The sequence below is a fragment of the Aquarana catesbeiana genome, linkage group LG02 (assembly GCF_042186555.1).
Source record: "Aquarana catesbeiana isolate 2022-GZ linkage group LG02, ASM4218655v1, whole genome shotgun sequence".
Classification (NCBI taxonomy): domain Eukaryota; kingdom Metazoa; phylum Chordata; class Amphibia; order Anura; family Ranidae; genus Aquarana; species Aquarana catesbeiana.
Genome location: NC_133325.1, coordinates 403,938,520 through 403,960,946, shown reverse-complemented (window position 1 = coordinate 403,960,946; position 22,427 = coordinate 403,938,520). Strand labels below are relative to the sequence as shown.

General features: G+C 43.2%; 1 protein-coding gene across 23 annotated transcripts in view; it reads left to right on the top strand.

Annotated features, from left to right (window-relative positions):
• MACF1 (microtubule actin crosslinking factor 1) overlaps positions 1-22,427 on the top strand; it is a 437,650-nt gene that overhangs the window by 189,568 nt on the left and 225,655 nt on the right. For all 23 annotated transcript variants that reach the window (XM_073615331.1, XM_073615324.1, XM_073615314.1 and 20 more), the window contains 12 exons: positions 1,706-1,834; positions 2,057-2,134; positions 3,644-3,805; positions 3,994-4,098; positions 11,320-11,415; positions 11,512-11,637; positions 11,750-11,902; positions 12,391-12,545; positions 12,624-12,750; positions 12,831-13,014; positions 15,423-15,586; positions 15,672-15,850. In XM_073615331.1, the coding sequence (XP_073471432.1) occupies positions 1,706-1,834; positions 2,057-2,134; positions 3,644-3,805; positions 3,994-4,098; positions 11,320-11,415; positions 11,512-11,637; positions 11,750-11,902; positions 12,391-12,545; positions 12,624-12,750; positions 12,831-13,014; positions 15,423-15,586; positions 15,672-15,850 (1,658 nt within the window). The remainder of the gene's footprint in view (positions 1-1,705; positions 1,835-2,056; positions 2,135-3,643; positions 3,806-3,993; positions 4,099-11,319; positions 11,416-11,511; positions 11,638-11,749; positions 11,903-12,390; positions 12,546-12,623; positions 12,751-12,830; positions 13,015-15,422; positions 15,587-15,671; positions 15,851-22,427) is intronic.

The following is a 22,427-nucleotide window of genomic DNA, read 5'->3' as shown; positions in this document are numbered from 1 at the left end:
TTCTGGGACCCTAAAAGGGCCGACCAGCTCTCTTCCCATGATTCCGGCCCAAAATATGACTCCACCACCGCCTTGCTGACGTCGCAGCCTTGTTGGAACAGGGTGGCCATCCACCAACCATCCACTACGCCATCCATCTGGACCATCCAGGGTTGCACAGCACTCATTAGTGAACAGGACTGTTTGAAAATTAGTCTTCATGTATTTTTCTGCCCAGTGCAGCCATTTCTGCTTGTGAGCATTGGTTAGTGGTGGCGGAATGGAAGATTTATGCACAGTTGCAAGACTCTGGAAGACTCTACACCTTGATGTCCGTGGGGACTCCAGAGGCACCAGCAGCTTCAAATATCTGTTTGCTGCTATGTAATGGTGTTTTAGCAGCGGCTTTCTTGATCCGATGCATGGATCTGGCAGAAATCTTCCTCAATGTGCCTTTATCTGCATGAAATCCGTCTGTGCTCTGAATCAGCCACAAATCTCTTAATAGTGCGATGATCACGCTTAAGTTTTCATGAAATATCTAATGTTTTTATGCCTCGTCCAAGGCATTGAACTATTTCACTCTTTTCGGCAGCAGAGAGATCCTTTTTCTTCACCATATTGCTTAAAAATGGTGCTCTGCTTAATAATGTGGAACACCCTCCTTTAGTAGTTTTTCCTTTAATTGGGCTCACTTGGCAATCTAATTATCACAGGTGTCCGAGATTGTTTTCAGTGATCAAAAGAGCCCTGAGACACAATGCCATCCATGAGTTAAACTGAAAAACAAAATATTTTATCTATGTGACACTGAAATAGAATTTGCATAATAATTTGGAACAGGGTGTATGTGTCCTTGAGTCTTGAACTTGGTGCTTTCTGTGTTACAGAAACAACCATTTGAACCTATCAAGGAAATTCCATTAGACTTGCTGTCACGCCAGCTAGCCTTTCTGATGGCCATCACCTCGGCTAGAAGGGTGTCCGAGTTGGCGGCCCTTTCGTTCAGGGAACCATACTTGATGCTTCAACACAACAGGGTTATGACCTGTTTCATCCTTTTTGCCAAAAGTGGTGTCAGCCTTTCATTTAAATTAGGACGTTATTTTGCCTTCTTTTTTCTCACAGCCTCGTTCGGCGGAAGAGAGGTGACTGCATTCATTGGATGTTGTCCGGGCAGTCAAGGTTTATTTGTCCAGATCTGCGGAGATCCGAGGATCAGACTCCTTTTTTGTTTTACCAAAAGTACCCAAGAAAGGGCAAGCGCTTCCAAGGCTTCCATTGCCAATTGGTTTCCGTCAATTGATCATTCAGGCCTACGGTCTGAAATGTAAAGCTCCTCCCTTTTTAGGGTAAGAGCTCATTCTACCAGGGGTGTATTAACCTCCTGGGCTTTTCGGCATCAGATATCTGTGGCTCAGAATTGTAAGACTGTTACCTGGTCTTCAGGCAATATGTTCACAAAATTTTATCAAGTGGGTGTTCGAGCAGCCGAGGATTCGGCTTTCGGCCTCGGTGTACTGCGGGCTGCCGTATAAGTTCTGATGGCTATTGTTTGGCAGGGTGTCTCCCTCCCCTCAAGGCTATTGCTCTGGGACGTCCCAGCAGGTAATGAATATTAGCCTGACTCTGTGTCCCATGATGTGCTCAAAGAAAAGTATTTTACAGGTAAGTATGACAAAGAAATCCTATTATTCATCTCACTGAATGATACTCAATTTTTCAGTTGAAACTGGAGCGAGCAGAGTGGGGCAGTGATCTTCCCAGTGTGGAGTCACAGCTGGAAATTCAGCGCCAAGTCCATGCAAGTGTGGAGGAGCTGACCTCAAGTCTGCGAGAAGCTAGAAGCTATGAGGTTAGTGTTTCATTGTAAATGAGTAATTACTACTGTAAAGCTGCACAAACTGCTTTGAGGATTTTGCCAATGACCATATAAAAGATAACACAATTTAAAAGGCAAGTTAATGCTTGCACTATTTTCTTTTATGTGTGATATTTATTAATCACTCTCCATTTTATTATTAATCTAAAATGAGTGGCCCAAACGTTTATGTCTCACGGACTTCTGTCTTGACAGGTTAAAATGTCTCCAAATTTCCGCAGTAGCTATAAAGAGACCTTAAGCAAGCTTGAAATGCAGTACTGCAAACTAAGGGTAAGCTTTTGATTTACTGATTGATGTTCACTATATGGGAATGTTGGAATAACACTCTTAGGTTCATATCAATTTTGCATGTAGTAGGGATAGTGCTTCGTACTATTAGTTGATAGCACTGGGTTTCTCTGAATTACTCCATCCAGAATGCTATGGTTCTGTATACCCCTAATCTTTTTCTCTGTAAACTCTGGAGACAGGAGGATGACAAACATTTACAGGCCTGTACTCTGCATTAACAAATGCACTGTGTTGACTATCAACCACTTGACATCCACCCCATAGCAGTTTTACTGCTTCAGGGTGGCTCTCCTGTGCAAAATTATATATATATATATATATATAGTAGTGCCTTGGATTACGAGCATGCTATCAAAGCGAGTTTCCCCATAGGAATCAATGGAAACAGATAATTCGTTCCAGTGTCACTGCTAGTGTATGCATTCCCACATGTGGCCAGAGGTGGGGGGGCACATGCGGCCACTCGGTTCCCGAGCGTCTCCAGTTCCCCCGCACCTCTGGCCACATGCGGTACTGCACACCCCAGAGGCTTGCAAATCGATTAAAAAAAACCGCTCGTATTGCGAAACGCTCGTAAATGGAGTTACTCGCAATCCGAGGTTTTTTTTGCACTTCCGCCTGCAGGGGTGTGCCGCTTCTGCTGTGGCTATTCACAACAGAAGCCGATCTGCAGTTGCTGTTCACTGGATGTTTGCCGGCACCCACCGATTATCAGGCAGAGACACAGAACGGAGATCTGCCTATGTAAACAAGGCAGATCTCTGTTCTGATAGGGGGAAGGGATGGATTTTGTGTCCCTGCAAAATCCCTGCTAAATGTTTAACCCCTTCCCAGCCAGTTTCATTAGTACAGTGACGGTGCATATTTTTAGCACTGATCACTGTATCAGTTCCCGCAAAGTGTCAAAAGTGTCTGTTGTCCACCGCAATATCGCTGTATCGCTATAAGTTGCTGATCACCACCATTACTAGTATGAAAGAATAAATAAATAAAAAATCTATAAATATATTTTGTAGTTTGTAGACGCTATAACGTTTGCGTAAACCAATCGATATACGCTTATTGAATACTTTTTTTTTCAAAAAACATGTAGAAGATTATACATTGTCCTAAATTTATGAAGACATTTGATTATTTTTTTGTACACTTTTTTATTGTATGTTTTGTACAGCAGAAAGTAAAAAATATTGTTTTTTTTTTTTTTTCAAAGTTGTTTTATTTTTTTGTTTATAGTGCAAAATAAAAAAAAAAACCGCAGTGGTGATCAAATACCAACAAATGAAAGCTCTATTTGTGGGAAAAAATGACATAAATTTTATTTGGGTACAGTTGCCAGTTAAAATAATGCAGTGCCGTATCGCCCCCAAAAAATTGCCTGGTCATGAAGGGGGGGGGGGGGTAAATCGGTGGTCAAGTGGTTAAACACTTTTTTTTTTTTTTTTGTCATGACCTAAAAAATGAATAATCACTACTGTGTTTGTGCTGTAGGAGACCAGTAGTTCCCGTTTACGTCACTTGGAGAGCCTTTATGAGTTTGTGTCTCGAACGACTGCGCAAATTATTTGGCTAAATGAGAAGGAAGAGGAGGAGTTGGCTTATGACTGGAGTGATGGAAATTCTAACATGGAGGCAAAAAAAGAATACTTTGCTGTAAGTTTAACGTGAAACAATACAGATTTTTATGTCGTTAAATTTCCTTTTGCATGATTGAACTGGCATTCCCTGTTTAATTTTGTGTATTTGTCACAGCCGGCCATCTTGTGTGATCTGGGTTTGAGCTTGGCATTGCCTTAAAATTTGATTGTCTAGTAGTAAAAACATTATTTTCTGTTTCCCAGGAACTGACTGAGGAGCTAGAACAAAAGCAGGATGTGATTCAGTCTTTGCAAGAGACAGCTGAGCTCTTGTCCCTCGAAAACCATCCAGCAAAGCAAACCGTGGAGGTATGTGTAAGGGGCTAATTGGCAACAAGCACGTTTTTTTTTTTTTTATTTATTTGTATGGCTTTGTGGCTAAAGTAGAACTAAACTGTATCTGAGCACCAGATATTCAAAGCAAACTTACAAATCCATCCATGTTTCCATGCTTTATTTTGCTGACAAATCACCTTGAAAAACACCTCCCTGGCATTTCTAGCTGTGGCCATCTTTGAGTAAGGGCAGATGATTCATGTTCTTCATGTACTTGATTCATGTACTTCCTGGAATCCATTTGCCCTTAACTCAGGCATGCAGGCAGGAGGATGTACTTGGCTGAGAAAGCCCCTTCTTCCAAATGAAAGAAAAAGTGTCCATGAAGACTCCTGGGATGTATATTATTTTGGTCTAGCCCAGAAACCAACTAAAGAAATGTAAAAAAAAAAAGTTTGAAAACAAGACAAAATTATATACCTTCTTATCTATTTACTAATGCTAGCAGCATAAGGATTTAAAATAGTTCATGTTGATTAAGAGAGTTTAGTTCCAATTTAACCACTTAAGGACCGAGCCTCTTTCTGAGATATGGTGTTTAAAAAACAGTTTAAAAACAGTTTTTTTTTTTTTTTTGCTAGAAAATTACTTAGAACCCCCAAACATATATATTTTTTTTCTAACACCCTAGAGAGTAAAATAGTTGTTGTTGCAATACTTTCTGTCACACCGTATTTACAAGCGCACTTTTTTTTGGAAAAAAATGCACTTTTTTGAATTAAAAAATAAGACAACAGTAAAGTTAGCTCAATTTTTTTGTATTGTGAAAGATAATGTTACGCCGAGTAAATTGATACCCAACATGTCACGTTTCAAAACTGCGCCTGCTCGTGGAATGGCAACAAACTTTTACCATTAAAAATCACCATAGGCAACGTTTAAAAAATTCTACAGGTTCCATGTTTTGAGTAGATGTTTAGGGATGTTTAGGGCTAGCATTATTGCTCTCTAACAATCGCGGCGATATCGCACATATGTGGTTTGAACACCGGTTTCATATGCGGGCGCTGCTTCTTTTTTTTTTTTTTTTTTTTTAACGCGACGGGAGGCGTTTAAATTTTTTTTTTCTTATTTTACCTTTTTATTTTTACACTGTACTTAAAAAAAAAAAAAAAAAAATCACTTTTATTCCTTTTAATGTAAACATCCCTTGTAATAGAAAAAAAGCATGGCAGGACCTCTTAAATATGAGATCTGGGGTCAAAAAGACCTCAGATCTCATATTTACACTAAAATGCAATAAAAAAAAATAAATGTCATTTGAAAAAAAAAAATAAAAAAGTCTCTTTAACCACTTCAGCCCCGGAGGATTTTACCCCCTTCCTGACCAGAGCACTTATTGCAATTCGGCACTGCGCCGCTTTTACTGACAATTGCGCGGTTGTGCAACATTACACCAAAACAAAATTGACGTCCTTTTTTTCCCACAAATAGAGCATTCTTTTGGTGATATTTGACCACCTCTCTGGTTTTTATTTTTTGCGCTATAAACAAAAAAAGAGCGACAATTTTGAAAAAAAAAAAAAAAAAGCAATATTTTTTACTTTTTGCTATAATATATCCAAAAAAATATAAAAAAACAAATTTTTTCCTCAGTTTAGGCCGATATGTATTCTTCTACATATTTTTGGTAAAAAAACTTGCTATAAGCGTATATTGATTGGTTTGTGCAAAAGTTATAGCGTCTACAAAATAGGGAATAGAGTGACATTTTTATTATTTTTTTTTTTATTAGTAATGGTGGCGATCTGCGATTTTTATTGTGACTGCAACATTGCGGTGAACACATCGGACACTTTTGACACTATTTTGGGACCAATGTCATTTATACGGCGATCAGTGCTATAAGAATGCACTGATTACTGTGTAGAAGACACTGGCAGGGAAGGGGTTAAACACCAGGGGGCTATCAAGGGGTTAAGTGTGTCCTAGGGAGTGATTCTAACTGTGGGGGGGGCTCACTACAACATGACAGAGATCACTGCTCCCGATGACAGGAAGCAGGAGATCTGTCATGTTGCTAGGCAGAACAGGGAAATGCCTTGTTTACATAGGCATCTCCTCGTTCCGCCGCTCCGTGACATGATCGCAGGACACCGGCGGACATCGAGTCTGCGGGACCCGTGGTGGCGCACGCCCACTAGCCCACAAATTAAAGGGGACGTACCTGTACGCCCATTTTCCCACCGCTGCCATTGTGCCGACGTATATCAGCGGCCGGCAAGTGCTTAAGAGCTGTTGACGCCGCTTCCGCCCTGCAATGGTATGGAGACGGGTGGGGGCCCATCTTCCCCTCATTCGTCTCCATGTGAATCCGCCACAGAGACCATTTTTTTTCTTCAGCAGGCGGTCTGCTTTCAGATGAGGATACCGGAGTTATGGTAGCTAGCTGCTGCCATAACAACGATAGCCCTCTTCAAAGTATAGACATATAACGACGGTGGGCGGTCCGTAAGTAGTTAAACACGTGGCCCTAAAATATTGTCTTTGTGGTGCCATAAAAGGTTTCTTTTTTATTTTGCAGATAAAATCCTGTTGTATATTCTTTAAGGATATTGTTCCTACGTTGCATACAACTCCAATTCCAAAAACGTTGGGACGCTGTGTGAAATCAACATAAAAATAGAATTGAGGGATTTGCAAATCTCATTAACCCATATTTTATTCACAATAGAAAACAGGATACATATCAAATGTTTAACCTGAGAAAATGTCCCATTTTAAGAAAAAAAAATAAAAATAAGGTAATTTTGAAATTGATGGCAGCGACACATCTCAAAAAAGCTGGGACAGGGCAAAAAAAAAAAACCCAATTCCAAAAGTAGTTAAAGTGGAGTTCCACCCAAAAATGGAACTTCCACTTTTTGGATTCCTCCCCCCCTCCGGTGTCACATTTGGCACCTTTCAGGGGGGAGGAGGGAGCAGATATCTGTCTAATACAGGTATTTGCTCCCACTTCCTGGCATAGATCACGTGGTGATTGCGGTGACCTACGCCACTTCCGCCGCCTACCCCGTCCTCCCCCGCTGTATTCTGTGAGACACAAAATACAGCAGGGACCTGTGAGGACGCGTAGCGCAGCTCGTGCATGTGCAGTAGGGAACCAGGAAGTGAAGCCGCACGGCTTCACTTCCTTATTCCCTTACCAAGGATGGCGGCGGCAGCAGCCGAGAGCCGAAGGATGGATCGGCTTCGGTTGCCGACACCGCGGGCTCCCTGGACAGGTAAGTGTCCATATATTAAAAGTCAGCAGCTGCAGTATTTGTAGCTGCTGGCTTTTAATATTTTTTTTCAGCAAACCTCCGCTTTAAGACAGGGTCGTGTTTACCACAGTGTAGCATCCCCTCCTCTTTCAACCACACTTCCGTTGCTGGAGTTTTGGGAAGAGGAATGTTGTCTCTTGGCTGAGCATATGCTGCTCTAAAACCTGGATATATCTTCCAGCATTGAAGGTGCCTTTCCAGATGTGCAAGCTGCCTATTCCATATGCACTAATCTACCACAATACCATCAGAGATGCAGGCATGTGAACTGAGAGCTGATAAAAAGCAGAACGATCCCCCTCCTCTTTAGTCCTGAGGAAGCGGCATCCATGGTTGCCAAAAGGAATGTCAAATTTCGATTCGTCTAACTACAGAGTAGTTTTTTACTTTGCAACATATCATTTTAAATAAGCTTTGGCCTAGAGAAGATGCCAGCGTTTATGCATCATGTTCAGATATGCTGCCTTCTTTGCATGACAGAGTTTTAACTTGCACTTTGCATGGAACGGCGAACTGTGTTCACAGACAGTAATTTTTGGAAGTATTCATGAGCCATGCAGTGATGCCCATCACAGAACCATGCCTGTTTTTAATGCAGTGCTGTCTGAGAGCCTGAAGATTGCAGGCATTCAATATTGTGTTGTGGCCCTGTCTGTTGGGCACAGAGATTTCTTCGGATTCTCAGAATCTTTTGATATTATGTACTGTGGATAATACTGTATATTGAAAGTCTTTGCAATTCTATGTTGAGGAACATTATTCTGAAATTGTTTGACGCGTTTTGTACTTTTTATAGGCAGCTTTTCACACATTAGCGAACCTCTGCCAATCTTTACTTCTGAGACACTCTGGGGTTGATTTACTAAAACTGGAGTGCAAAATCTGATGCAGCTGTGCATGGTAGCCTATCAGCTTCTAACTTCAGCTTGTTCAATTAGGCTTTGACAAAATAACCTGGAAGCTGATTGGTTTCCATGCAGAACTACACCATATTTTACACTGTCCGGTTTTAGTAAATCAACCCCTCTGACTCTGTAAGATACTCTTTTCTCTTTAGTTCATTGATGAACACAGCGCTCCATTAATCTTGACTACAGGGTTACATCGCCCTCTGCACGAGTAGGACTAGGCAGAACAAAAAAGTTAGCTATGTCCATGGGCTGTCCTCAGCTAGTATGCAACTCCGTCCCTGCTATAGGCATTCAGATTTTTTTCTGTCTAGTCAGGAGTAAAGATCTAGGCTCTCTGTTGGGATATTTTGGTCCTAGCAATTTTTTTTCTCCTTCCATGCATCTTTTTTTGCCTTTTTTTTTCCTGGGAGATCTACAATCAACTGCCGGGCTGGAGGACAGGCTGGATAATCTAGATCCAGTGGTGCCCCAAGTCCGGCCAGCGAGCATGTGCATATTGCAGCTACGTGCTAGGTAGGCCGCGACATAGTCTCAACGGATGGAGGCTGGCTCACGAGTTAAATGTACGACAGGGCTCTGGTCCGAATCACAGCGTCCCCCTGGCCGACAGCCCCCCACTTCGGTGGCGAGGGGTTCTGTCTGGAGCGACACCCGTATCCATGGAGTGGTAAGTACAGTCCTCCCTCTCCTCATTTATGCGGGGTAAGGTGGACACGGGTACCCTCCAGGGACGGTCGGACCTGCCTGTAGGTTTTCCTCCTCCCATCCTAAATCCCTCAGTTAAGCTGGGTCCCCCCTTATTCATCCCCCCTCTGTGGATGTTCCCTGGGGGGCTCTTGTGGTGTGCAGTACCTTTCGGGGGTGTAATCCCAGTGCAGAGGGTGCACCGGTGCCATTTAATAGTGTTCGGCCTGTCCCCTGCAGCCGCCTTCTTGGCCATTTGTTTTTTTTTCCTAGGGAGTCTCGTGGGTGCGTGACAGCCATTTTGTTGTGGTTTTGTCTCCATCGGCGGGGCTTCCTTTTTCCTTTGGTTTGGTCTCTGGATGGCTGCCATGTTTTTGTAGCCTGTGACGTCACAGTGGCCATTTTGCGTTGGTCTGACATGATGCTGGAGGTAGGCGGAGCCGGGCCTTCTTCCTCCTTCCTCTTCCTCCTCTTCCTCCTCTCCCGGATATAGTGGACTGTATGGACACACATGGCGAGCTGATGGTTCCGAACATACGGTGCTCCACCGGCTTGGTAGTGGTAAGTACTTGGGAGTCCTTCTCTCTGCTAGCAAGGGTCTATTGTCCTGAGTGTAGGGGGTCCTTAGCGGTGCCAAAACATTTTTGTTGCTGCGGGGTCTCCCTTATCCTAATGGAGCCTCAGGATCACATCTCCCCCACTGACCCCCTCGTGGAGGCGTCAGGTCCCTCGGAAACCCCAGCTCCCCATTTCTGCGCTGTCGGTGGTCCTACAGCCCTTTGTATCCCGGGTGGAAGTGGTGAGTGGGCAAAGACCTGGCAGGAAACGTTCTCCACCTTCTCCTGCTCAGTCTGTCTCATCGAATTCTGAGTCTGGTGCCACAGTGGATGTGGCCCATCCAGTGGGACTTGATACCACGCTCCCTGATCCGTCCGATAGTGAGGATGACTCCTCCACAGTCACGGCAACAAATGAGAAAATGCTGGTGGACGCACTTGTTACTGCAATGCGTGAGACTTTAAAAATGGAGGTTGTGGCCACTGACATGGCTGTCTCTTTGGTACACACAAGACGCCTCGTACAGCTAAGGTGTTTATGCTTATCTTCCCTATTTTGACACATTCAGATAACGGCTACCTTGTTATTTTAAAAAAATGTGATACTGTACATTTTTGAATATAATAACATTTGGATTAACCTCTTCAGATCCACGCTATAGCCGAATGACGGCTACAGCGTGGACCTACTTTGTCGGGAGGGTTTCAGTAGACGTCCTTCCATGCTCGAGTGGCCTGCGCGCCCTCTGCGTGCGGCGCGATCTGTCATCAGCGAGTCTGTGAGACTCACTGATCGGAGTAAGGTGTCGATCCCAACCCCTTACCACGTGATCAGCTGTCAGCCAATGACAGCTGATCATGTGATGTAAACAGAGCCGATAATCGGATATTTTTTCTCCTCACGTTGACAGCGTGAGGAGAAAAAAAAAAAACGCCGATCACTGGTGGCTGTCAGAGGGACATCGGTCCTGATCAAGGAGAGCAGCCGCCCGCTCATCTGTGCCACCTACCAGTGCACAACAGTTCCACCTACCAGTGCCACCTATCAATGTCACCAGTCAGTGCCTCATCAACAGTACTGCCCATTAGTGCCACCCATCAGGGCCCATCAGTGTCATCTAATTAGTGACCATCAGTGCCGCCTTATCTGTTCCCATCAGTGCTGCCTTATCTGTGCCTATCGATGCCCATCAGTGCAGCCTATCAGTGCCGCCTCATCAGCGCATGTCAATGAAGGAGAAAAATGACCTGTTTGCCAAATTTAATAACAAACTATGAAACATGATTTTCTTTTTTCAAAATGTTCCGTCTTTTTTTGTTTGTTTAGCAAAAAATAAAAACCCCCGTAGTGATTAAATACCACCAAAAGAAAGCTCTATTTGTGTAATAAAATGATAAAAATTTCATTTGGGTACAGTGTTGCATGACCGCTCAATTGTCATTCAACGAGTGACAGCGCTGAAAGCTGAAAATTGGTCTGGGCAGAAGGGGGGTTTAAGTGCCCAGTAAGCAAATGGTTAACATGACTTTGGACAGCACAAACTGTTGGGAAACCCAGTGTCTTCACATTTTTTCTGACATCTGTTGTTTCTTGGTCTTGGTGGTATGTATTGTCATACAGTTAATGCTCTCTGAAAAAATGTTTTTGTGAAAGTGACATTTTCATACAAAATGTAGTAATAATTATGTAGACAGGTTCCTGTTTTCATAGTCCAGCATGTTCACAGTCTTGTCATTCTAAATGGCTTAATTGTTATTGCATTGTTGGTCTTACTCTAGGCATACAGTGCAGCAGTTGTTTCTCAGTGGCAGTGGGTCCAGCAGTTATGTCTTTGTGTGGAGCAACATATAAGGGAGAATTCTGCGTATTTCCAGGTAAACTTATTTTTTTAATGTTTATGTAACTTTTTGAGATCTGTATCATCTAAACCTTCCCAGTAATTGAATCATAATTGGGTCGTCATCCTACAGTTTTTTAGTGATGTCCGAGATTCAGAGGTTTATCTTAAGAATCTCCAGGAGTTAATTAAGAGGAAGTATTCAAGTGATCATAGTACTAGTATGAACCGTCTGGAAGACATGTTGCAAGACTCCATGGTGAGATGAACCATCGCCATTTTCTGTCATGTCTTCTTAGAATGTATGTGTGTGTGTATGTGTGTTGCTTGTTAAGGGAATGTTGCTCACAAGTAATGTGACTTCTCTCTAGGATGAGAAGGAGCAACTCATCAAGTCTAGAAGCACAGTTGCCAGCCTTATGGGAAGATCCAAGAACATTGTTCAGCTGAAGCCCAGGAATCCCGAACATAGTTTTAGTGGCACTCTGCCTATCAAAGCAATATGTGACTATAAGCAAATAGAGGTAGGTTTTCTGAGCTGCCGTAATTTTCTCTTTCCACTTTTTTTTTTTTATTAACAGACCATACACAGTAATTAAAAAATGTACATGACCATTCAGTTTGAATCTACTTACTGCTCTATTATCTTAAACCAATCTGTAATCTGTTGCATTGCTTGAATAACTTTTTTTTCTGATCTAAAGGCGGGTGCACATGGGCCACATGTTGGGAGACAGTGGCCGGTTCAAAAAAAAAACAAAAAACGGTCGATATTTTACCTGTGTGTATGTTGGTCTGTCCGACCTAAGCCGACCAACCCCCGATCAGCGCTCTCAGCCAATGACTGAGATCGCTGATCGGAGTGTTCTGGCGGGGGGGCATCCCCCCATGTCAGAACACAACAGCTCAGCGGGGGATATCGCTGTATGGGAAAAAAACCTATAGTGTGTACCAGGCTTAAGGTTAAATGTGATTTTATCAGGACTAATAACGTACTTCTACTACTTGTCAGATTACGATCAGCAGAAATGAGGAATGTGTACTTGAAGATAACACTCAGAGGACAAAGTGGAAAGTGATTAGCACTACTGGAAATGAGGCCATGGTGCCATCTGTATGTTTCCTCATCCCTCCACTGAACAAAGAAGCAATGGAAATGGCTAGCAGGTAAATTAAATATTTTTTTGTGGAACAGATCTTTCCAGCTCATGATTGTGTTCTCATGACACATTTTGCATATTGCAGAGTGGAGCAGCTTTATCAGAAAGTCATGGCTCTTTGGCATCAGTTACATGTAAACACAAAGAGTTTAATATCTTGGCATTATTTACGGAAAGACATTGATTTGGTTCAGAGTTGGAATGCAGACAAGGTGAGTTGCCTGGATGTATGATGGTCAAATCTTTCACTATCTAAGTATGTATTTTCTGATGGGTCCTTATCTATCTTCAGCTTAGGGTCCTTCCTCTGTCAGAGAGGCTACAGACACTATCCAGTCTTCAGTCACATTTGGATGATTTCATGGAGGACAGCAAAGACTCCCAAATGTTCTCAGCTACTGATCGTCTGAATATGGAAAAAGAGGTGGAGGATTGTAAGGAGCAATGCAGAAAGCTTGTGAACGTTATTGAGACTGGTAAGGAACAGAATAAATTAGGACAGGGAAACATAATTAAAGGATCACATTTAAACAAAAAACCTGCCGGGTATAAAAAAAAAAAAAATTATATTAGGTTTTTTGGTAAAGTGACACCTGAATTCTCTGGTTAAACCATGCGCTTCTACTTGCCTTTTTTTTTTTTTTTTGTAAAAATTTTTTATTGCGCACATGAGTATTATTCAGGGAATACATCAGACAGGGGTTACATCTGGATCAATGAAGAAACCAACATCCATTAGAAACAATAACGTTGTACATATCAATGTTCTCATAGCTGAGCCAATAAGGACTCCACCCCTATCATACACTGAAGTATATGTGCTTTTTCATTTTTAACAAACAACATTAAACCAGAACCAAAAACCAGATGGATAACCCCAGGAAAAAAAACTTTTCCCTCCCCTCCCTCCCCAGGGGGATGTCTGCATTTAGTGCTGTGCTTGGTAGGATACAAGAACCCAATGTACACATTGAAAGAAGTACACTCCCTATCCTCCTCACTCTGTCATAGTTTTCAAAAAGTGAGAGTAGTCCTAAAACAGTCTAATGGTCTATCATCCCTCATTTTCCAACGTTTTCTCAGAGTCAACCCATCTAAACCATACCTTCCTAAACTTCTTGGGGGCCCCTCTAGCTTCATAGGTCATTTTATACATCAACACATCAGTATTTATTATTTTTATCCACATCCCCAGAGTCAGCTGTTCGTCATGTATCCAACGTCTGGCAATGGGTTTCCGCACACCAAAGAATAGGATCCTGAGGAACAGTTTTGTGTGGGTATTCATCTCCTCTTTATCGAAGAACCCAAGGAGTCATCCTAGGGGAGAGCAAATGTTAGGCAGATCAAAATGGTCTGAAATAAATTCCGTCACCTGCGACCATAGTGGTCTCACTTTTTCGCAGTCCCAGACCATATGTAGGAAAGTACCTTCCACCCCCTTGCACTTATGGGAATCAGCCGATTCCCTCCTTTGCATTTGGTAAAGTCTAGCTGGTGTGTAATACTGTTGGTGAAGGTATCGGAACTGAATAATTTTATCCATAGAGGAAACAACAGACACCAAATATGTGTCCAGTACCTCCTGCCACAGTTCCTCCAACAACTCCCGGACCATCGCCGCCCGTCTCGCGCTTAGGCCTAGAAGTTGTCATTACCCCCGGGCCCACGGCCCCATAGTATCTAGAGATTCGCTTACCTGGATCCGAATCAATCAGAACCTTCTCCAAGTCCGTGTTCTGTACCATAACCCCCCCCCCCCCCAAAACTGCGCATTCGCTGCATGACGCAGCTGCGCATAGCGAAAGAACCAGGTCTTGGGTACTCCAAATTGTTCTCTTAGTTGTGGAAAGGTACAGAGATGGTTATCCTGATAAATGTGATGTAAGTATTTTATGCCATATTTAGCCCAGGTGCTTTGCCCATCTGGTAATTTAAGAAACTCCCCTAAGATTCTATTACACCACAGGTGTATATTTGGGGATAGCCACAGGGGATCATCTTTCCTCTGTTGAGAGCATAAGTGAAACACTTTTCTGAGAAGTGCCATAATCGATCCCACCTTTCTCCCCGGGATCCCTTTCCTGTACAACATATTTTGTAGAGTTTCCTGTGAGGTGGCAACTGCTGCCTCTAGCAGGGTAGTGGCATTAGATGTTTGTGGAAAAAGTTGCCAGTGCAAAAAGGATAGCTGTGAAGCCATAAAATAAGACCGTAAATCAGGAAGGGCCATCCCTCCCATTCTAATTGGTAACTTTAAAACTGCCAAGGATACCCTGGGTGCCCTAGAACCCCACAAAAAACCCACAATGATGGAATCAGTTTGCTTGAAGACCCGTAGTGTTACAAAAACCGGGGAGTTCGAGAGAATATACAGAAACTTAGTAAGAAAAATCTTAAACAGATTTATCCATCCCATCAAGGTGATCGGTAAATTCTGCCATCTCTGTACCTTCTCCCGAAAATTTACCATAACCGGCGTCAAGTTTGTCTCAAGAAATTTAGAGATGGGAAGCTACTTGCCCTTATTAGTTGATTATGGTTGCTTTGTATTGTAGCACACTTACATAGTGTTGGAGGACTTAATTTTACTAGGTGAAAGTGCTTGCCATTTTGACTGTAGGCAAACTGCTGGCATTCAAAGTCTTTCTTTTAATTCCAGGTTATTACAATTTATCTACAATATTGCAACCTTTTTCTTAACCCTGTCTTCTTTTATGTTTATATTGATGCCAGATAACCTAAACATTAGAGCCTAGCTAATGCGGGGAAACTTTTGTGATGGGGCCTTTTTTTTTAATCAATTTTGTTTTGGTTGACCAGTGCTAATAGGGTTTTTCTATGACTGGTAGAAAAATACATGATCTCTGTATCCCTTTTGCAGAAGATAAAGACGAGTCTGTGGCAAAGACCTACTTGTCAGAACTTAAAAACATTCGTTTGCACTTGGAGGACTGTGAACAGCGGCTGGTGAAAAGATTACAGATTGCCTTGGGTAGCGATTTGGATGCTGTGCATGAAAGCACTGTCCAGATATCTGAGCAAGAGGTTGGTACTACTTTTAACTAGTAAAATTGTCCTTACATAGCTTTGTTCTTTTCACTAATTATGGTCATTTGCTTGTTATCTGTAGAGGATGCAGGAGGAACTGAAGAGGTTAAAATCTGAGCTTTCACTGGTTTCTGAGCGCTGTGACCATTTTCTCAACATGTCTCCCTCTGGCTCCAGTACTCCAAATGTTCGCTCACAGCTAGACCTGCTAGTTGGGAAAATGGACCATGTATACGGCTTGTCTTCTGTTTTCCTGGAAAAGTGAGTGCTTTGTAATACTCAAAAATGGTATCCAAATCTGGTCCAATCTAGGGCTTATGTAGCCTTAATCATTGTGTTCCTCTTTCGAACATAGAAAAAGACCATTTAAATTCTGTTCGACATGTTTAAAGGGGTTGTAAAGCCACATGGTTTTTCACCTTAATGTATTCTATGCATTAAGGTGAAAACCCTTCTGTGCTGCAGCTGCCCCCAGAGCCCTCCCCCCCTATTATTTTTTATTTATCACCTGAACCCGATTGTTCCAGCGATGTGCACGAGCCCAGTGACTCCAGACGCTGTCTCGGGTCCTCATTGGATAGATTGATAGCAGCAGGAGCCATTGGCTATCGCTGCTGCTGTCAATCAAATTCTGTCACGCGGGGGCCTGAGTCCTGCTGTCTGTGTCAATAAACGCAGCAGCGGAACTCGTGAGCGCACCCGCATGGGTGCCCCCAGGGAAAGCGGCTCTCCGTGGGGGCACCTGATGAAGAGCCGGAGCCAGGAGCGCCGCCGGGGCACCCCAGAAGAGGAGGATCGGGGCTGCACAGAACAGGTGAGTATTACATGTTTGTTATTTTAAAATACAAGCAAAAAAAAAAAAAAAAAAGCAAACCTTTACAATCGCTTTAAATAGTAATTTCTCACAAAAATGATACTCCAGTTTCTGTAGATAGCAGCAAGAACAAGAGGACTCTTGTAGTATAAACTCTGAATCTGGATTCCCTGCGTCACTTGCCTTAATCTCTTTTGTCTTATGCCTCGTACACACGGTCGAAAATGTTTGATGGAAGCTTTTTGTCGGAAATTCTGACCGTGTGTAGGCTCCATTGGACATTTTCCTTCGAAATTTCCGTCGCACAAAATTTGAGATCTGGATCTCAAATTTTCCGACAACAAAATCCGTTGTCGTAAATTCCAATTTTGTGTACACAATTCCGACGCACAAACTTCCACACATGCTCCGAATCAAGCAGAAGAGCCGCACTGCTTGCAGGCTATTGAGCTTCATTTTTCTCGGCTCGCCGTACGTGTTGTACGTCACCGCGTTCCAGACGTTCGGAATTTCCGACAAGATTTGTGTGTATGCAAGACAAGTTTGAGCCAACATCCGTCGGAAAAAAGCATGGATTTTGTTGCAGGAAAATCCTATCGTGTGTACAGGGCATTACTCTTATAGCTGGATACTTTCTTTTACTTTTATGTGGAATGATCCAGGTTGAGGGACGTCATCCCAGGCCAGTCAGCGAGGTGACTGAAGACTTAACTATGCACCCATAAGAACAACAGGGAAGTTGCAGCATGCATCTTATATTGCTGGAGCAGGACTCTTGGGGAAGTGTGTGTATATGTGTTAGTATGCCATAATGTGCAAATATGCTGCTTATTTGCACATTAAGACAAGAGTCGATGGCACCCACAACTTTTCAGTACTGTTTTCATCTCAGCTTCTCACTATTCAGTAAAGGCAGGGTCAGGAAGACAGCTGCCAAGCTTTCACCTTGAAAGACAACTCTGCAGTAACACTTCTTATTTGTCATTCATTGAGGGATATATTAAGTCTTTAAAGTGTTTGTAAAGGATCACCTTATAAAACAACCTATTCAGTTTAAAGTAGACATGGAATGCAAAAAACATTTGAGTATAGATATAAAAAAAATATTATACAACCTTTATTATAAGTATAAAAGTATAAAAAGTATAAAAAAAGGAAGCACTGCAAAGAGAACATGATACTTTTTCGTACAAGTACATAGTGCAGCAGGCACATATCAGAAATATTAAATGTTGGGGTAACAAACATTTTCACTCTCACGTTATACTGCTGCTTATAGGAGGATTGGACAATAGCAAACAAGAAAAACTGTAGGCCAGCCCAGGATAATCCCTCCCTCTACCAGCATGCCTCCTGTGTTTTTATTTTACTAGTGCCCTAGGAGGATGGATGTCTTTTCAGCTTATTAACAGCTTATTTTCTTGCTAGCACCTGCTTTCTTCAGTCAAGACTCCTCTGCAATCAAGATTTTTCTATATATCTGCTGGAGCTTTGTCCCCTTGTTCGCAGCTTTCGAGAGCCTTAACCTGGCCTGTGGAGTACTGTGTGTTTACCCTGCTAGACTAAACATTGGGATAGCCTGAAAGTGGTCTTTTGGGCACTGGTGTCCTCATAGGGCGCTTTGCAGACCGCATTCTGGTAAAAGATAGCTGTTGAGTGCTTTCCAGGTCCAGAGCTGCTTACATTGCCTCAGCACTTGCCCTGAAGACTCCCTTAGTAGGTAGGTTGGGCCAAACATCAGGAGTTACCTCACTTATTTAGGGTTTATGGGCACCTTTAATCTCTGTTCCTGCCAGTTTGGGTGCGGAAGGGGTTAAGACGGTGTGACTGATGGCTGATGTCATCCACTGGGTAGACTTTTGTGTGCTTCCTGCTCTGTTTTCCACCATACAGCATTGAGGAAGCATCTCCCTGTTTCTGTTCCTGCTTGAAAAGAGCCATGTTGGATTGCAGTCTGTGATGTGTTCCAGCTGCCCAGCTACAGTGACTTTGATCATCTTCAGCTATCGTAACTTCACCTGCTACCAATTGTCCACGTTTCATGAGTTCCTGAGGCCATGCTTCTTACCCTGAGCCTATATAATGCCTTACCGTCATGCAGTTGCAACATGTCTGGGGGATGGTGTTAGGGAACATTTGCCCCCAGCTCACATTCTGCTAACAGTTCTGGGACTGTTTGAAGTTCATCCTAGGATGGTGCCAATGTCTGCAGCCTGGAATCTTGGTATCATATATTTTAGTTCAATCGTATTTTATTGAGAAATCAGAAAAAACATGTACGTAAGGTAACAAATTCACATCGGTATATTCATATAAGTAAAGTACATAACAGTCAAAGTACCACAGCATTTATATTAGTCTCTGTCATTAACTGTTAAAACTATTCCAGACAGCATAAAGCAGGTATTGACAAACATAAAGCCGTACTATCGTGGTTCAAGAACCATATATGGTGTAAGAGCACATTGTGAACCAATAAGGCATCGCATATTGTTCTTAGGCACTTTCATGTGAAGAGGATGATATGCTGTAAAGATTACAAATTGTCTTCGTAAGATGGGAAGACATCGCATAACTAATGCTCCAAGAGCAGTTAGAATTTGTCATAAAACATACAGGAGAGTACAAGAGAAAGAAAGGGGGAAGAGAGCAGCATAATCAAGATTGCAAGTAAAGGGACACTCCATCTAGGCTATGGTGTAGTAGTGTCTGATTCATGTTCGGCCCATGAGACAAACGCTGTAGAGTACCGAAACATGGACCAATAAGTCCATGCAATGGAGAATTGTATTTTCCTGGTCCAACAGACATTCCAGGTCTCTGATTCGATCCACTCCATTACACCAATCCCCCAGGGATGGCATGTCTGTCGATCTCCAGTGCCAAGGGATCACTGTCCTAGCTGCGGCCAGGAAGTGTCGCAGCACATCTTTTTTGCCGATTTAAGAGGGTCCGGGATCATAGATAGGACTATCTCTGGTGAGGGTTGAAAGGAGGTTGCCATCAGCCTACAGTACAGATCAAAAATGGATTTCCAGAATTTCCTTACAGGAGGGCAATCCCACCAGATGTGGAGCAAGGTGCCTCTGGAAGCCAGACATCAACAGGTATCTGGGAGAGATGGGTGAAAATTAGGGGGACAACGGATCTTCAGCGATTCGTGATCCGAACGGTTCACCCTGTTCGGATCGGCACACATGCGCTCCGCGGAGTGCGCCGCTGCCTCGGGCTTAGGAAAGGCTGTGGCTTCGGCCTAGCTCCGGAGCGGCGCCCATCTTGGTACACGCGGCGGCAGTGCGCACTGGCGTCATCACCCCTCATCGTGGATCTGATCTGGCCGGCTTCTATTCTGTATTCTGTAAGAGGTAAAGAACACTAAGCACTAAACAACACTAGTCTAATAGTCTTCCTTCCTAATTCCTATACTGTATATACAGTGGGGGAGTATGTGGATATTACAGTAGGGGGGAGATGTGGATGTTACGGTGGGGGAGATTGCGGATATTACAGTAGGGGAGATGACTGAGATATTACAGTGGGGGAGATGACGTGGATATTATTACAGTGGGGGAGATGACGTGGATATTATTACAGTGGGGGAGATGACGTGGATATTATTACAGTGGGGGAGATGACGTGGATATTACAGTGGGGGAGATTTTTTTTTGTTGATCCAAAAATGATCCGAACCGTGACTCCTGATCCGAGGAACGATCCGAACCCTGAGTTTTTTGATCCGTTGCACCCCTAGTGAAAATGTCTGATGGTCGTTTGGCACCTGTACCATATATTTACTAACGTGAACTCCTTTTCTTGGGTCTTGGTCGATAAAGAGAACTTATGCGTCAGAATGAAGCATTTTTTCCAGTCTATGCATGATATAGTGTGCAGCTCTGTCTCACAAGTCTGCGTGTATGATGGGAGGTCAGAAGAGGAAGCATTGAGCAGTAGGGAGAAAAGTTGTGAGACTACATGTGTTGGGGGATCAGTCTGTATTAAAATATCTTCGAGTCCTTTCGGTTCAGATAAAATATCGGACAAGGAGGAGAGAGTAGGAAAATACGATAAGACTTGTCTCTGAAGCCACTGCGTTGGGAGAGAAGAGGATGACCAGGGAGGTGAGTCTGTCCGCAGGGACGGGTCTGCATGAAGCACTTGGGCAAGTCGTCTACAGTCTTTCTTATGCCAATGTCCAAACCTTGACCCGTGTACAGCTGGTGGAAAGGCAGGGGTCCCAAAGAAGGGAGTCATGAGTCCCAATTGTTTGGATAAGGCGCCAGATGATATTAATCGGTCGCAGATTTGGATTGTTTGGCGGGTAAGGTTGATAAACAGCGATGGAGCTTTGCAATGAACCGCGGGGGTCCACGGCAAAGCACAGTGCTCAATCGAGTTTAGGTGGACCCAGAGTCTGGATGAAGCATGGTGAAACCAGTCAACAATATGAGTGAGCACCACTGCTTTGTGGTACAAAGAAGCATCTGGGACTCCAGCCCCTCCCTCAGCTTTCGGAAGAGAAAGAGTTTAATATTTTATCCTGGGACGGGCTGCTTTCCAGATGAAGCTGGAGAACATCTGGCGGAGCTTCCTAAAATACGAGGTAGCTATATAGATAGGGATTGTTTGGAATGGTATCTTAGATTTCGTTGGTCCTTGGGGTCCTCCTTGGCTTCATTGGGTGTGGCTGGATCCTCTCCACTAAGGTTTTTACCATGGTCATGCAAGATTTTATGATCCAAATTACCCAGTTATTTGCTGACTCTGATTTACAAGCACTCTCTCCTGTTGATTCTGCATCTGATTTGCCCAAGATCTTAGCGTAGCCATCTGCCGCAGAGACTCTGATTCTAACTCTTAGCGACTCTTAGAGACTCTTAGCTCTTAGACCCCTTTCACACTGAGGCAGTTTTCAGGCGTTTTAGCGCTAGAAATAGCGCCTGTAAAGCGCCTGAAACTGCCTCCCATTCTCTGCAATGGGTGCTTTCACACCTGAGCGGTGTGCATGCGGGACGTTCGGAAAGGTCCTGCAAGCAGCATCTTTGTGGCGGGTTGGGAGCTCTGTAAACGCCCCTGCCCATTGCAATGAATGGGCAGCATTTCCGATGCGCCTGAAAAGCGCTTTGGAAGCGCAGAAACATGGGAGTAAAGGGGTGCTTTACCGCAAACTCGGCCACGGCCCCAGTGTGAAAGGGGTCTTATTGATATAGTGTGCTCCTCCCTGAAACTACAGGATCTGCCTATTGCTTGTACCAGTCTTCAACCTTGAGTCATTTAAAACTATTATGTCTCTACGGTGATTGAAATCATTTTGTCAAGTTGTTTGACCCCCCCCCCCCCAAATGCATAGCTTTGTATCCATTTTTATTGATGATTGTGTTCAGAAAGTAATCTGTTCCCACTGTGGATCTGGCAATGTCTTGCCTTAATCAGTCACTTATTATTCTGGTAGAGGACACACCTGCCTTTACGGACCCAACCAATAAGCGGTTGGAAGACTTTTCTAGAGTTCTGTTCTTGCTATAGAGACTCTGCCCTTTACCTAATTCTGTCTGTGACCTTACTTTGGCAAACAATACCTGACTGATCAAAATAACCTAAAAAAAGATCTGACCACTGCTGAGGTGACGCTTAACACACGCGTTACAATCTGATTGTTTAATTGCCTAGATCCATCAACATCTATGTAGTGCTAGGCCTACCTGATTGGATACAAATTGATTGACTTGATTAGATATATCTTCATAATGGTTTTGGTAAATCTATAGTTGTACAAATATTGTATTGTTAGATTGCAATGTGTATGGTCACTCTTTTAAAACGTGTGGATCAGATGCCTGTAGTGTTAAATTTCAGCTACGGCGGTTTGCTAGAAGCCTGCTGTCTCCTTTCTTGCCTGTGTCCCATGTAATTTCATATGCATAGGACACTCTGGATAAAGTGCTGGAATGCATAAACCTTGTTTAAAAACATTTGATCCGCATGGACTTCGAAGGACAGTGTTTCTGTAGACAAGCCCTTGACAAT